Genomic DNA, 13442 nt, shown 5'->3' with positions numbered 1-13442 from the left:
TTTTCCAGAATTTTATAATCCAGTGTATTTAAAAATCAGTGCCCTTCCCAAAACCTTGAACTGTGTCCATGGTTAAATTCACATTATCATGACCTTCAGTTTTCTAAATTTCAGCACAATGTTCTTATATATGTCACTCTAGTTTCTGAATATGAGTATGATATGCATGGCACGTCATGAGTCCGGTGACAAAAAGTGTACTATGCATATTCATCGGTCAATTAAGTAAATTGGTTTTGAGCTCCCAGTATGTTCGAAGAACTGGAGATGCGAAATCTGTGGAGTATTTTCACACAAAAAGTCTGGCACTACTCTCAATTTCTAAACTTTTGTTTATTTCTAAACTTTATTCCTTCTCTTTTTGAGGTATCAAACTTTCATTTGCAAAGATATATAGAGCTTAAATAGCCCTTATAGGTAAAACACGCAGAAATTTACAGTGGCCTTATACTTAATTTATAGAAGTGAATTAAGCCCTCTATTAAGAAAACATGTTTTTTCCAGATAATTATGAAGTGATTTTTAAAAGACTTAATATATGCTGCCACAGTTAAGAACACCAGGGGTATGTTGTAATCAGAGGAAGTAGACATAAAAAATAATGCATTTTAGTGTGTTTAGAACTTCTGTGATAGAACCAGAAATATATTTTTACCACCTTGGTGAAAGTCATATTTAAAAAATATACATATTCATATGCAAATTCTATGTATATTCATATATATACATATTCTATAAAATATATGTTTATATATACATACATATATATGCATATATATACATGTATGTAAAGTATAGTTTGGAATTAAAGAAAGATTACATAGAGCTGAAGAAAAACCTTTCAAACTCTTTTATTTATACGTTGAGAAAATTAGCCTTCAAAATAGTGTTATTTATTAGCTATTAAAGTGTCTTTCCCTTTGATCATTGGTTTATGTTAACAAAGCCAGACTTCTTAGTTTTATTATTTTTTTTAATATTTATGATTCACATTATTAACAGTCGTGCATTTCCAGATGTTAGAAACAATTCCTATTTAGTTTTAGGATGTGACTGAAAGAAAACGTGATTTACAACCCCTCTTACTATCATAACAAAAATGAGAGAGTTTTTGTTAGGAATGTAAATTATTTAAAGGGAATAGAACTTATAAAAAGAGAGAATGTATTTAATGTAGTATCTACTACCAAATATTTAGATGATAGAAAAATGAACATATTAAGCTGCTTATTATTATTAATATCAATTTGGATATGAAACTAAATCAGAGTTTTATTCATATTCTAGTTATAGTATGCATTTATTAGCCAATTAAGTAGTCAAGTTTTACATAAAATAAACTGGCAACTTGATAAAATATAGAAACTATGAAAATAGATTTCCCCACTGGGGAGATAAGAAAGGTATGAGGTGTGGATTCCATTAGCTTTTAGTCAGTAAATCCATTGACTTATATTTCTAATATATGTTCAATGTCACATTGCTTTCCAGCTTGTATTAACCGTTGGCTTATTAGCTGTTGTCGTATACCTATATACTGTCGTGGCATTCAATTTTTTCCGAAAATTCTACAATAAAAGTGAAGATGGCGATACACCGGACATGAAATGTGATGACATGCTAACGGTAAGTTCATACACTTTGATCTCCTATGAATGAAAAAAATTCTCCTGCTTCTTCAACCCAAGGAATTGTGTAGTTATTCTTTAACAGTGAAAAACAGAAAATAGTGTACACAGGAAAAAGTTGTGTGGCTTTTTAAAGAATTGATGATTTTCATTTTTTGTGGAACATGAAGGACTGTTTCTGCCAATTTTGCACATCTACTGCATCAGCCTGATAATTAGTAGAATCTTGAGTAAAGTCCTTAGAACTGGAAGGATTAATGTAAACACTTTAGCCTGTTGTTCATATATTCTAGGACAGCAGGTAAAATTGTTTCCTTGTAGAAGGTTTAGGTATTTGTTCACCTTAATGACTTGAACTGAAATTACTGAAGTCCAAAAATATCTCTTTTATATTGAGTATCCTGGGTTAAATTACCCTTTTAGTCTTGGTTTTAAAATCAACAGATGTTAAAGATTTCATATTGCTTTATCACTCTTCTATAACCTGCATCTCTAATATGACAAATCAGAAATTACCATATATGAGACGCTAGACTGGGAAGGGGAAAATTAGACAAAATATTTAACCTCTAGCTGGAAAGAGATGAATCCTTCAGTGAGCTCCAAATTGAGATACCTACACAGTTGGGGGCTGGTGTAAAAAGAGATGGACATCATGATGCTAAAATTGCTCTAGAAAAAATAAACATCTCAAAGGAGTAGTGACAAAGACCTACTAATATTATAAAGACTAGTAATTAAGACAGTTTTTGTCCTAGAGAATGACAGATCAATGGAATACAGTCTAGAAAGAGATTCAGATACACATGGAAATTAAAAGTATGATAAAAGTGGCCTTAGAAATTATGAAATGAAAAATAATTCAATAAATGGTATTGGTACCATGAACATGCTGTTAGGAGGAAACTGCTAAAAGTGGATGCCAACCAAGTTCTTTACATCAAAATAAATTCCAAATGAAATAAATCTTCCAGTGAAAAAAGAAAGAGAAAAATGAAAGTTAGGATTTGACTTGTGAAATAATAACAATTTTTTTTTATAGATTTATTTATTTATTTATTTATTGCTTGCTTGCTGTGTTGGGTCTTCGTTGCTGCGCACAGGCTTTCTTTAGTTGCAGTGAGAGGGGGCTGCTCTTCGTTGCAATGTGTGGGCTTCTCATTGCGGTGGCCTCTCGTTGCGGAGCACGGGCTCTAGGCGCGTGGGCTTCAGTAGTTGTGGTGCGTGGGCTCTAGAGCGCAGGCTAAGTAGTTGTGGCACATGGGCTTAGTTGCTCTGCAGCGTGTGGGATCTTCCTGAACCAGGGCTCGAACCCGTGTCCCCTCCATTGGCAGGCAGATTCTTAACCACTGCACCACCAGGGAAGCCCCATAACAACAATTTTTTAATGGGGAAAGGTCTTTCTGAACATGACATAAAACCTAGGGTCCATGTAAGCATAAAAGATTACTTTAAAAAGGAATAACTATAAGGAAAATCTTAAATGCAGATGACAAGCTAGCAAAAATATACTGAACACTATAACAAAGGGCCAGTTTCTTTAATTTACAAAGTCTTTGTCACAACTGAGAGAAGAAATAACAAGCCAAGAAAAATAAGCAAATTATATGACTAGACAATTCACTATAAAATAAGTTGAATCAGCTTATAAATATGGAAAGATGCTCAGCCTCTATCATATTGATACTTTAAAAAGTGCAAATCAAAACAATCAGTTGCCACCTTTACCTATCAGGTTTGCAAAATATTAAAGTTTGTTAATACCCAGAGTTACTGAATTGATTGAAAAACTGGCACCTTCATGAACACTGTTGGGAATTTAAAATAACACAACAATTTGAGAGAAATTTAATAATATCTATTGAATTTTTAAGTGTACTTACCCTTTGACTTGTCAGTTCTATTGCTAGTAATTGACCTGTTTATTCACAAATATGCCTCGCTATATTCAAGGATATTAGCTGCTATAACAAATTGAAAATAATATAAATTATCATCTATAGAGTCTTGATTAAATAAATTATGGTAAATCCATATAATGGAAAATATGTAGCTTTTTAAAATAGTAGAGAAATCTGTACATGCTGATATGGAAAGATGTACAAATTATACTTAAGTGGGAAAAAAAAGATCAAAAGGATCCTAACTGTACAAGATGATACACACACATATGCTAGAATGTATATAATAGGTATGCTAGAATACACATACTGTTTTTCTGGAAGAATACATAAGAAACTGTTAACAGGAGTTTGTACAGGAAGTAGGACCACAAGTCAAGGAGAGAGAAAACTTGTGCGCTGGGAGACTGACGGGTCACTAGTAGTAACCTCCACCAGAGTCGCTAACGGGGGACACTTTGCCACCCCCTCGCTGCTTCCCCACATCCCTACCGTACCATTCCAGGCCCAGTGAGGAAGGTACTTTAGAGATCCTTCATCTCCTCTTCTGTGTGCTGCCTTTAATACCACCTTGTCTCTCTGTCCCATGGCCCTGAAGACTTGGGGGAGCGGCTGGCCAGATGCAGGGAGGAGAGCAGAGGGCTGGAGGAGGCAACAAGGCACAGAGGAGGGTCAGTGAGGACTAACGGTAGGCACTTGTGCCTGCACTGACTCTGGGGGGATGCATTTATATTCCAGGAGAATCACCCCAATGGGTCTAAATCTCAAAATTCACCAGCCTCAGGTCAGAAAGTTGTCCTGCAGTCGTTCATTCCCAGAGGGTGTGATGTTCAGTGAACCGCTCACGATTGGTGGAAAGTAGGGAGGGTTTTAGATGGGGATGTGCAGTGGCCTGGGTTACACGGTGGGAACAACGTGTGACTTGCATTCGCCTCTCCTACCACAGTAGGACCCCCAAAATATCCTGGTCTCTCACTCTCACATCATGAGTTGTATCTGACCCTGTTCAAGTTGCCCTAATAGTATTCTTACATGACTACATTTTGCATCTTGCTCTCAGGATGTTTCCACTGCTTTTGTTAATTTTGTCAATGGATTTATTATGAGAAGAATCCGTGCGTTATTTGAACAAGAGGTGGGTTAGGAAGACCACTGCCTTTACCTGGTTGATTTTACCCAATGACAGGGAAATGTATAAAGAAGATAGAGAAGCTTGCCTCACTTTAGGATGACGAAATTGGCTTCTTGATGTTTTCATCTGTGGGCTTGGGACTGAGCTACAGCCAGGATTTTGTTCAGTTTCAGGAATTTCTGTCTGTATGGGTGAGACTGCCTCTGACCAGCTCTGTTGTAGGTATTTCTGTCTCTACAAATAACAATGAACAGATCTTGCCTTTGGCTGAGCTGAGGTTGGAGGCATCGTAAGTTTGCATCTTAGGTGTTTCTTTCTTGAAAAAGAAAACTCAGTTCCAGGATACAAACTACACCTCGGCTCCTACCTCTTTCATGATTAGGCACCGCTGTCAATCAGTCGAACCAGACAGGAGTCTGCGTACTTTTGCACAGTCCATTTCCAGCTGATCTTAACAACTATTGTGTCAGAGGCCACATTACCTAGGTTAACCTTTCAATTTTAGATCTAAAAACCCCTTTTAATTTGCCTCTTACTAATGCTTGTGCAGGGAGGTTTTGAAGAAGCCATAGCCACTTAAAATGTAAGTAATCACTGACAGTAATGTTCATTAAAAGTGGAGGCTTAGTAAAACCAAACAGCTAGCAAGACAGAATTATGGAGAAGCAGGTGGTCAGATTTCATTGTTTTAATTCCCCAAAGAGAATCTTTTCTTTATGCCAGTCTCCTTAGCATTTCTTTTTCAAAGAGTGAGGTCTAGTATTCTCATCTGAGATAGGTTTTCCTCACTCACGTCGTATTTTATTGCTGTCATCCTGAGTTCCCATCGCATTTGTTGTTTCAGGTTGTTTCTTCGGGTCTCAGAGAACATTGTAGGTTTTACAGGGGACGTAATTCACCCGCCAGGGTTTCATAACTTACAGCAGGTGGCACTGTAGCTGCAGTTTTGCAGAGTCAGTGATGATTCGCACTTAAATTTCTTTTCTTCTTTCTTTACTTACTTATTTATTTGGAATCACAGTGTTTCGAGCCAGAGAATCTAATTAAACCAGCCATAACCTGATAGGATTTGAACCTCTTCACCAAGAATGTAGGAGAAGAAATTGAAAAGTAATCTAAAGTTCTCAAGTCCAGGGCAAAAAGCTGATTGCAGCTAGAGAGCCAGGGAGACTGATGTGGCATATATAAGAGCATTCATCTCAAAAGGAGTGGTTTTCAGCCTCAAATGCCCAGAGGAATCACCAGGAAAACTCTCTGTAAATCTACAGATCTTCAAGACCAACCCCAGATCCCTTGAGTCAGAAACTGTAGGAAAGGTATCAAGACCTGTGTATTTTGGAAAAAGCTTTCCAGGTGGTTGAGCTAAAAAGTATACTCCTAGGGAAGTAACCTGCTTACGTAGTTGTTCTAAAGTACTTATTTTACCCTATCTTCTCAACGAATAATCTGTTTTCTCTCTTTCTCTTTTTCTCTCCCTGTGTCTGTTTCTCTCCCCACACCCGCCTTTTTTTTGGCCAAGGTAAAGATCTTATAAGGATCTTCACCAGCCCACTAGAAACTGTTACTCTTCAGTGTCCCCTAAAGGCAACAAAAACAATGATTAACCCCAGAATGTATCAGTTTAGGAGGTGGATGGGGGGAAAGTCACAGAATATTAAATCTTGAGAATTAGCAACTGCCTTGTCCCCATTTCTGTAGCACCAGGCACCTTCCTCCCTCATTACTCAGGTCCTCTGAAGAAAGCAGTGTAACTTTTTGCTGCCCAGCATTGCTCCTCCAGCTCTTATTATCAGGTTGAATCTGATTCTCTGAAAAGGAAGGTAGATGAAAGGACTTCCCTTTTCAGGCGCAGAATGGTAATCTGACAGCCTGCCGCCTCCTGTGACTGGCTGGTCACATTTCCTCCTACTCCACCACAGCAGCCATGGCCCTGCTATTTCTGGTGAGAATTTCTGATAATGAAGGAGAAGGTTGGGAAAATCAATATCAAAATCCCACTGGTGAACTGTGCATTTTATTCTTTTTCACTTTGGTATCTTATTAAGCCTAACTAAGCACATCCACAAAACTCTACCTCTCTTTTCACAGTATGACCATATTTCATTTTAATGAAATATGGTGGAACCCCCTCCTCAAAATTCTTAGTGCTATCATAGAATGAAGGCGAGCAGTGAGATGCACATATTGCCAAGAGAGGCCAAGTGGCTGACGAGAGATCTAAAAAGAAGGAGACATTTACTTTGGTAATTTAGCCTCATTCCATGGTCTTGTTTTCAACTTTAATGTCTAGAAAGTAAAAGTGAATCATTTGCCTGAGGACAGACTCACATTAACCAGACTCCTAAGAGTCAGACGTATCAGTCAGAATACCAACATTCCACTCATTAAAAGTTCAAGCAACAAGTTGATAGTCTCTTCTCTATAGAAAAACTCTATGGGGGGAGCCAAATTATAATCCAAAAGTCTTGGTCCGCAGGAATTAGCAAGAGGAATTAGCTAGACCATCTTAGTCACATACATGTCAAATAAGCGGGCTTGGAGAGCTAGGGCATTCCAGGACCTGCACAGGGAACTGCAGTGATCCACTGTTGGCCCACTATGGCCATTAGTGTGGGGAGTCAAAGGGCCAGAATTTGACATGGAGAAATGCCAGACCACAGCCAGGTAGATTGTCCAAATTAAGTCGCCAGCCGAAGGGGGCAGGGGGAGGATTATAAACAAAGCTAAGAATGGGAAAGCCAGGAAAGGATGGCCTATGTTAGTTCAGTAAGTAAAGAGTAGGCAGCTGCAATAATAGTTCTATTTCCTGTAGCCACAGTTAATCACATGTGTGGGCAGATTTGGAGAAAACATATAACCCCCAATTTTTCTTAATAAAAATAAGAAATGCATGTGGTAAAAACTAATTCCAACAGTATGCAAGAATATACAGGGAAAATAAAACTTTCTCTACCCACAGATCCACCATTAACAGTTTCAAGCCCTGTTTTAGACAAACAGTGCTAAGAAATTAATGCCATGTCCTGAGGGCTTTTTTTAAATGTCTTCAAATTTTTATTTCTAAAGATTGATTCAGTAGGTGGTACCAGGAATCCAGAATGTTTAAGCCTCGAGGAAATGTGAATGCAGGATTAAGTTTAGGCACCAATGGTCTCATCAGGCTGTCTGTAAAACAGGACTCTCCTGGCCTCTCTGTAAGAGAGACCCCCTTCCCTGGGCTCCAGAACAGTTCTGGGGTGATGCTCTTTGCTTATTGCATCCCAGACTGACCAACCTCTTTTCTGAGTGACCCAATCTTTTTTTTTTTTTTAATTTTATTGAAGTATAGTTGATTCACAATGTTGCATTAATTTTTGCTGTACAGCAAAGTGATTCCGGTTATACATATGTATATATTCTTTTTGTATTCTTTTCCATTACGGTTTATCACAGGATATTGAATATAGTTCCCTGTGCTGTACAGTAGGACCTTGTTGTTTATCCATCCTATATATAATTATTTGCATCTGCTAATCCCAAACTAATCCATCCCTCCTCCAACTCCCCCAGCCTTGGCAACCACAAGTCTGTTCTCTGTGTCTGTGAGTGTGTTTCTGTTTTGTAGATATGTTCATTAGTGTCATATTTTAGATTCCACATATAATTTATATCATATGGTATTTGTCTTTCTCTTTCTGACTTACTTAGCTTAGTATGACAATCTCTAGTTGCATCCATATTGCTGCAAATGGCATTATTTCATTCTTTTTATGGCTGAGTAATATTCCATTGTGTGTGTGTGTGTGTGTGTGTGTGTGTGTGTGTGTGTGTGCGTGTACCACATCTTCTTTATCCATCCGTCAATGGACTTTTAGGTTATTTCCATGTCTTGGCTATTGTAAATAGTGCTGCAGTGAACATGGGGATGCATGTATCTGTACGAATTACAGTTTTGTCTGGGTATATGCTCAGGAGTGGAATTGCTGGATCATATGGCAACTCTAATTTTAGTTTTTTTAAGGAACCTCCATACTGTTCTCCATAATGGTTGTACAAATTTACATTCCCACCAACAGTGTAGGAGGGTTCCCTTTTCTCCACACCCTCTCCAGCATTTGTTATTTGTATTGATAGATTTTTTTAATGATGGCTATTCTGACCGGTGTGAGGTGGTACCCTATTGTAGTTTTGGTATGCATTTCTCTAATAATTAGTGATGATGAGCATCTTTTCATGTGCCTTTTGGCCAGCTGTCTGTTGTCTTTGGAGAAATGTCTATTTAGGTCTTCTGCCCATTTTTCGATAGGGTGGTTTGTTTTTTCCTTATTGAATTGTATGAGCTGTTTGTATATTTTGGAAATTAAGCCCTTATCAGTCACATGATTTGCAAATATTTTCTGCCAGTCCATAGGCTGTCTTTTTGTTTTGCTTATGGTTTCCTTTGCTGCACAAAAGCTTATAAGCTTGATTAGATGCCATTCGTTTATTTTTGCTTTCACTTCTATTGCCTAAGTGACCCAACCTTTATTTAATTCTGTTCATTAAATTCCAGGCGTCTGACTTAGATGCAGAATACAAAAAGTTTCCTATCAGTAATTAGCTGTTGAACTATGAGCATTTTGGTGTCATCTTGCTGCCTATTCTTTGCCTGAACTTTATGCTCTTTAAAATGACCTGAGAATCTGAGGTCTGTTTGAGCCGTTCTCCATGAGAACAGCTGACCAGTCATAACTTTTCACTCCTCAGTCATCCCACAAGTGATTTTAGAGTACCTATCATGTGCTGGACATTGTTTAGGCACTGATGATAGAGTAGTAACCCAAGTAATTCTTCTTATAATGGGACTAATTCTAGTGGAGTGAGAGAGATCATAAAACATCAAATGAAAAATAAGTTGGAGATACAAGTCTGGAATTCAGGAAAGAGACCCAAGGTGTAAACAGAAATTTTTTGAAGTAATTAGCACAGATGATATTTAAGCATGAAACTGGAAAAGTTCCCCAAGGGAGTGTCCTAAAAGAAACGAAAAGTCAGAGAACCCAATCCTGGGCATTAGTTCATGAAGAGATAGGGAGATGAGGAAGAACCAGCCAAGGGAGCTGAGAAGGAATGACCAGAAATGTAGGAGAAAACCAGAGGAGTGTGGTGTCTCAGTGAGTGAAGATGCTGTTTTGAGGTCTTTGCCCCGTTCGTTAGGGTTACGGCAGACAGTGTTTTCTGTTTTGCATTGATGGGTGACATCAGCTGGGTAAATGGGAGTGTCTCGAACAGTCTGAGGAGGCCTCATGGAAGAAGGATTATTCACTGAGGCGCTGAAGGATGAGTAGGTTCTAATGGGATACAAATGGGAAAGAATATTGCAAGGTAAGGAGAATATGCAGGCAAAGATCTAGAATCAGGAATATTGTATTTGGAGGAGGCATGGGTAGAGGAGAGGGCAGTGCTTGGGAGCAGTAAAAGATCAACTTAGAGAGGGGAAGTATGGCTAAATCAGAGGGCCTGGAATGGAGAGTGTGGACTTATCCTAAATAAAGATAAAACCCTAGATGCTTAATCCAGTGGTCCTGATGTTGCCACCCCAGAGGACGCTTGGCAATGTCTGCAGACATTTTTGATTGTCTGTGGGGTGGGGCGCTACTGGCATCTAGTGAGTAGAGGCCAGAGATCCTTCTAACAAACATATGCTACAGTGCATAAGACAGACCTCACAACAAAGAATTATCTGGCCTAAAATGTTAATGGATTTGAGGCTGAGAAACCCTACCCCAAAGTGCTTTACTGCACCCCTCTTTTTTGGCAATGGACACTTGCAGCTGTACATGTTGTTGGTTGCTTTAAAGTTTCAGAGTTTAAACAATGAGCTGCTATTTCTTCCCTGCCTCTCTCATTTTTCTTTACTCTAGACATTAAAGTTAAAAAATTTCCACATTATATTCCAATGTGATAGATGAGAGGATGGTAAGTGTTAAGTTTGGTTTTTTCCTCACTTAATTTCTAACATTCCATCCAGTTATACAATGGACTTTTACTTCCCCATTCCTTTGTCTGTTATGCTCACAAAAAACTGAACAGTGCAATTAAATATAGTTTTGCGGCCCTGACTGTGATCTTAATAGGATAACCTTATGCCTGATGCTAGTGAGGTATTTTTCATTTCCTGCAAAGTATGACAGCAGGTGCTAAGCAGGCAGCACAGAGTTTTGTTTAAAAGACAGCAGAATGTAAGAGCCAAGTGTTTGCATCACAATTACAGATACTGAAACAAAAAGAGGTGATGTTGAAGGCAAAGATGCTCATCATTTCCACAGTGAAGATTAGGAACAAGAGAGATAATCTTAGGTGTGTTGAGTATAAGAATGGGCAGTGGTCCTCCAGGAAGTGAAGCCATTCCTCTCTTTTCCAGTGCTATATGTTCCACATGTATGTCGGGGTACGTGCCGGAGGGGGTATCGGTGATGAAATCGAAGACCCAGCCGGCGATGAATATGAGATCTATCGAATCATCTTTGACATCACCTTCTTCTTCTTTGTAATCGTCATTCTCTTGGCCATAATACAAGGTAAGCATCATCCTCAAGAAGACCTAGAATTTGACCTACATATTGTTGACGCTAACATTAAAACACAGGGTAAGAATGTCAGGTGTTTCCTAGAAAAGCCAAATGGAACTCTCCCGTTCAGTGTTTCTTCATTGGAAATCTGTAGAGGGAAAAACAAAGAAGCAAGGGACCCTGCTCTAGCGGGGAGACGGATACAGGTTTCTCTGGCCTCCTTTCAAATAACAGAACGGGAAGAGCACTTTCCTGGGTCTGATTTCCCGCCCTGCCGCTGCTGACCTTTACAACTAGTGGTGGGTGAGCCATTGAGCCTCTTTGGGTCTATCACATGGAAATTATATAAAGCTCTAAGCCATGGGTTATTGAAAAGATTTCTTTAAAAATGATGTCTGTTCCGTGTGCCCTGGGAGCAGAATGTTGTGCTTCACATTTGAAGGAACTGAGCCATAGTAAGTCTAAGTAACTTGGCTGACGTGTACAGCTGAAAAGTGTCAGGGTTGGAATCCAAACGCACAGGGTCTGGACCCAGAGCCGTCACGTGCAACCACCGTGCCATGTTGACCCATTCCGTCTTCCTTTTACTCCAAGGGAACTTGGAGCGGGTGGTTTTTTCCTCTCCTTTTATTCCAAGGTAACTTTTTTTTCCCTCAGAAAAATCACTCATGTTGTCTTCTTCTGCTTACACATTTATCCTAGCTTGAATTAAATGTCTATAAATGGGACATTATCCTCTAAATTCCACAGGCAAAAAAATGATACCCTTTTTTCAGTGAAGTACAGGAACGCGTTTAAAGGATTCATAACCCTTCCTTTATGTCTTTATTGAGTGTAACAATAATGTGTTTAGAAGAGGGCAAAGTCATATAAAACACTTGGAAGAAAACGTACAGCCCGGCAAGTCACAGGAGAAAAGGGAACTAAGCAGCAGGAAGCCGTTAGTTGCTGATTGCTACAGTTAATAACGTTATGGAAAGTTTATTGATGACGAACTTGTGAAAAAAATGATTCGAGGCGAATTCCTTACAGTTAACATGGGCATGTTTGATTTGCAAATTAGCACTTGAAAATCTCATTAGTGGCATTTTCTGTACTTTATGACCATAAATCTCCATTGCTCCTTCTTGGCGCGAAGCAGGTAGTAACATACCATTTGCTGATGCCAAGGTAACCCAAGGTTTTTCCTGCTGTCCCTTCATTTTTAAACCTCTTTTCAGGCAGTATGTGTGTGCCCTGGGAACTGCATGTCTGTCTGCCCCCCAAAGAAAGAGAGAACACTGCTGCCCTCGTAGGAGTATCCAGTGCGCGCTCACATCTTCTGCCAAGCTCCGAGCATCTCCCAGTGTCACGGTCCCGTTCCTTGGGAGGCTTAGCCAGGGGGCTGTGAATTTCATTATCCTTCTCTGGTTGATAGATTAAATCCCGTCTTTACTGAACACTAGGTTTAATTATCGATGCTTTTGGGGAACTAAGAGACCAACAAGAACAGGTCAAAGAAGACATGGAGGTGAGTCTCTCTGTTTCTGACTCTGCGTTTCTGTTGTTGTGGACACTGCCTGTCCCCACTGTCTTTTATCAAAGAATGACGGCTATGGGAGAAGGGGGAGGGACGTGAACAATGCATGGCTTCACTGGCCTGTTTTCGATTCAGGCAGTACCCAGAGTTGAGCACTGTTGCTAGGCCGTGTGGTGGGCGCCAGGTACATACAAACAGTAGTGTGGCGCCATCTGCCCCTCCAGGAGGGGGAGACCATTCATTCAAAGTGGTGGATCCGCTGACAAATAAGTAGACAGGACATCATGAGCAGTGTGGTGAGCCCTTTATAGGAGGAAACCCTGAGTGCCGGGGTCTCTGGGGCTGGTGTCTAATTTCCTCTTATATGATCAGGGGCGTACTTAAAAGAAGGGATGCCCAAGCTGAGGCCTGAAGATTGCAGAGGTGTGGATTTGAGAGAGAGCGAGCGCACAGGCCAGTTCAGGCCACCTCCCCACCCCGACGTGCCCCACCATGCCCATCACCAGGGGTGCCATTCACATTGGATTCTGTGAAAACGTCACCGCCTGACGTTCTATATACCAAGACTCTGATTTTAGGGAATTTGATATGCAGATTTTTTTTCTTGGAAGCATAACTGGTTCAGGATGAAGCATTACTTTCTAGTAATGGGGCTGGAGAAGAAGGCCAGCTAATTAAGAGCCTAATCATGCATTTGAGAAATTTACAGTGTAACTTACAGGCTGGGAAACA

The 13442-nt window shown here is 39.6% G+C and overlaps 1 protein-coding gene across 1 annotated transcript in view; it reads left to right on the top strand.

Annotated features, from left to right (window-relative positions):
* The window catches only part of RYR2 (ryanodine receptor 2), a 740642-nt gene that overhangs the window by 713768 nt on the left and 13432 nt on the right, over positions 1–13442 (top strand). The window contains 3 exon segments of the mRNA XM_036828245.1: positions 1492–1626; positions 11044–11200; positions 12637–12701. Coding sequence (XP_036684140.1) covers positions 1492–1626; positions 11044–11200; positions 12637–12701 — 357 coding nt within the window.

This window comes from Balaenoptera musculus, chromosome 16 (assembly GCF_009873245.2).
Source record: "Balaenoptera musculus isolate JJ_BM4_2016_0621 chromosome 16, mBalMus1.pri.v3, whole genome shotgun sequence".
Classification (NCBI taxonomy): Eukaryota; Metazoa; Chordata; class Mammalia; order Artiodactyla; family Balaenopteridae; genus Balaenoptera; species Balaenoptera musculus.
The sequence above is the reverse complement of the archived record's forward strand: the minus strand, read 5'-3'. Positions and strand labels throughout refer to the sequence as shown.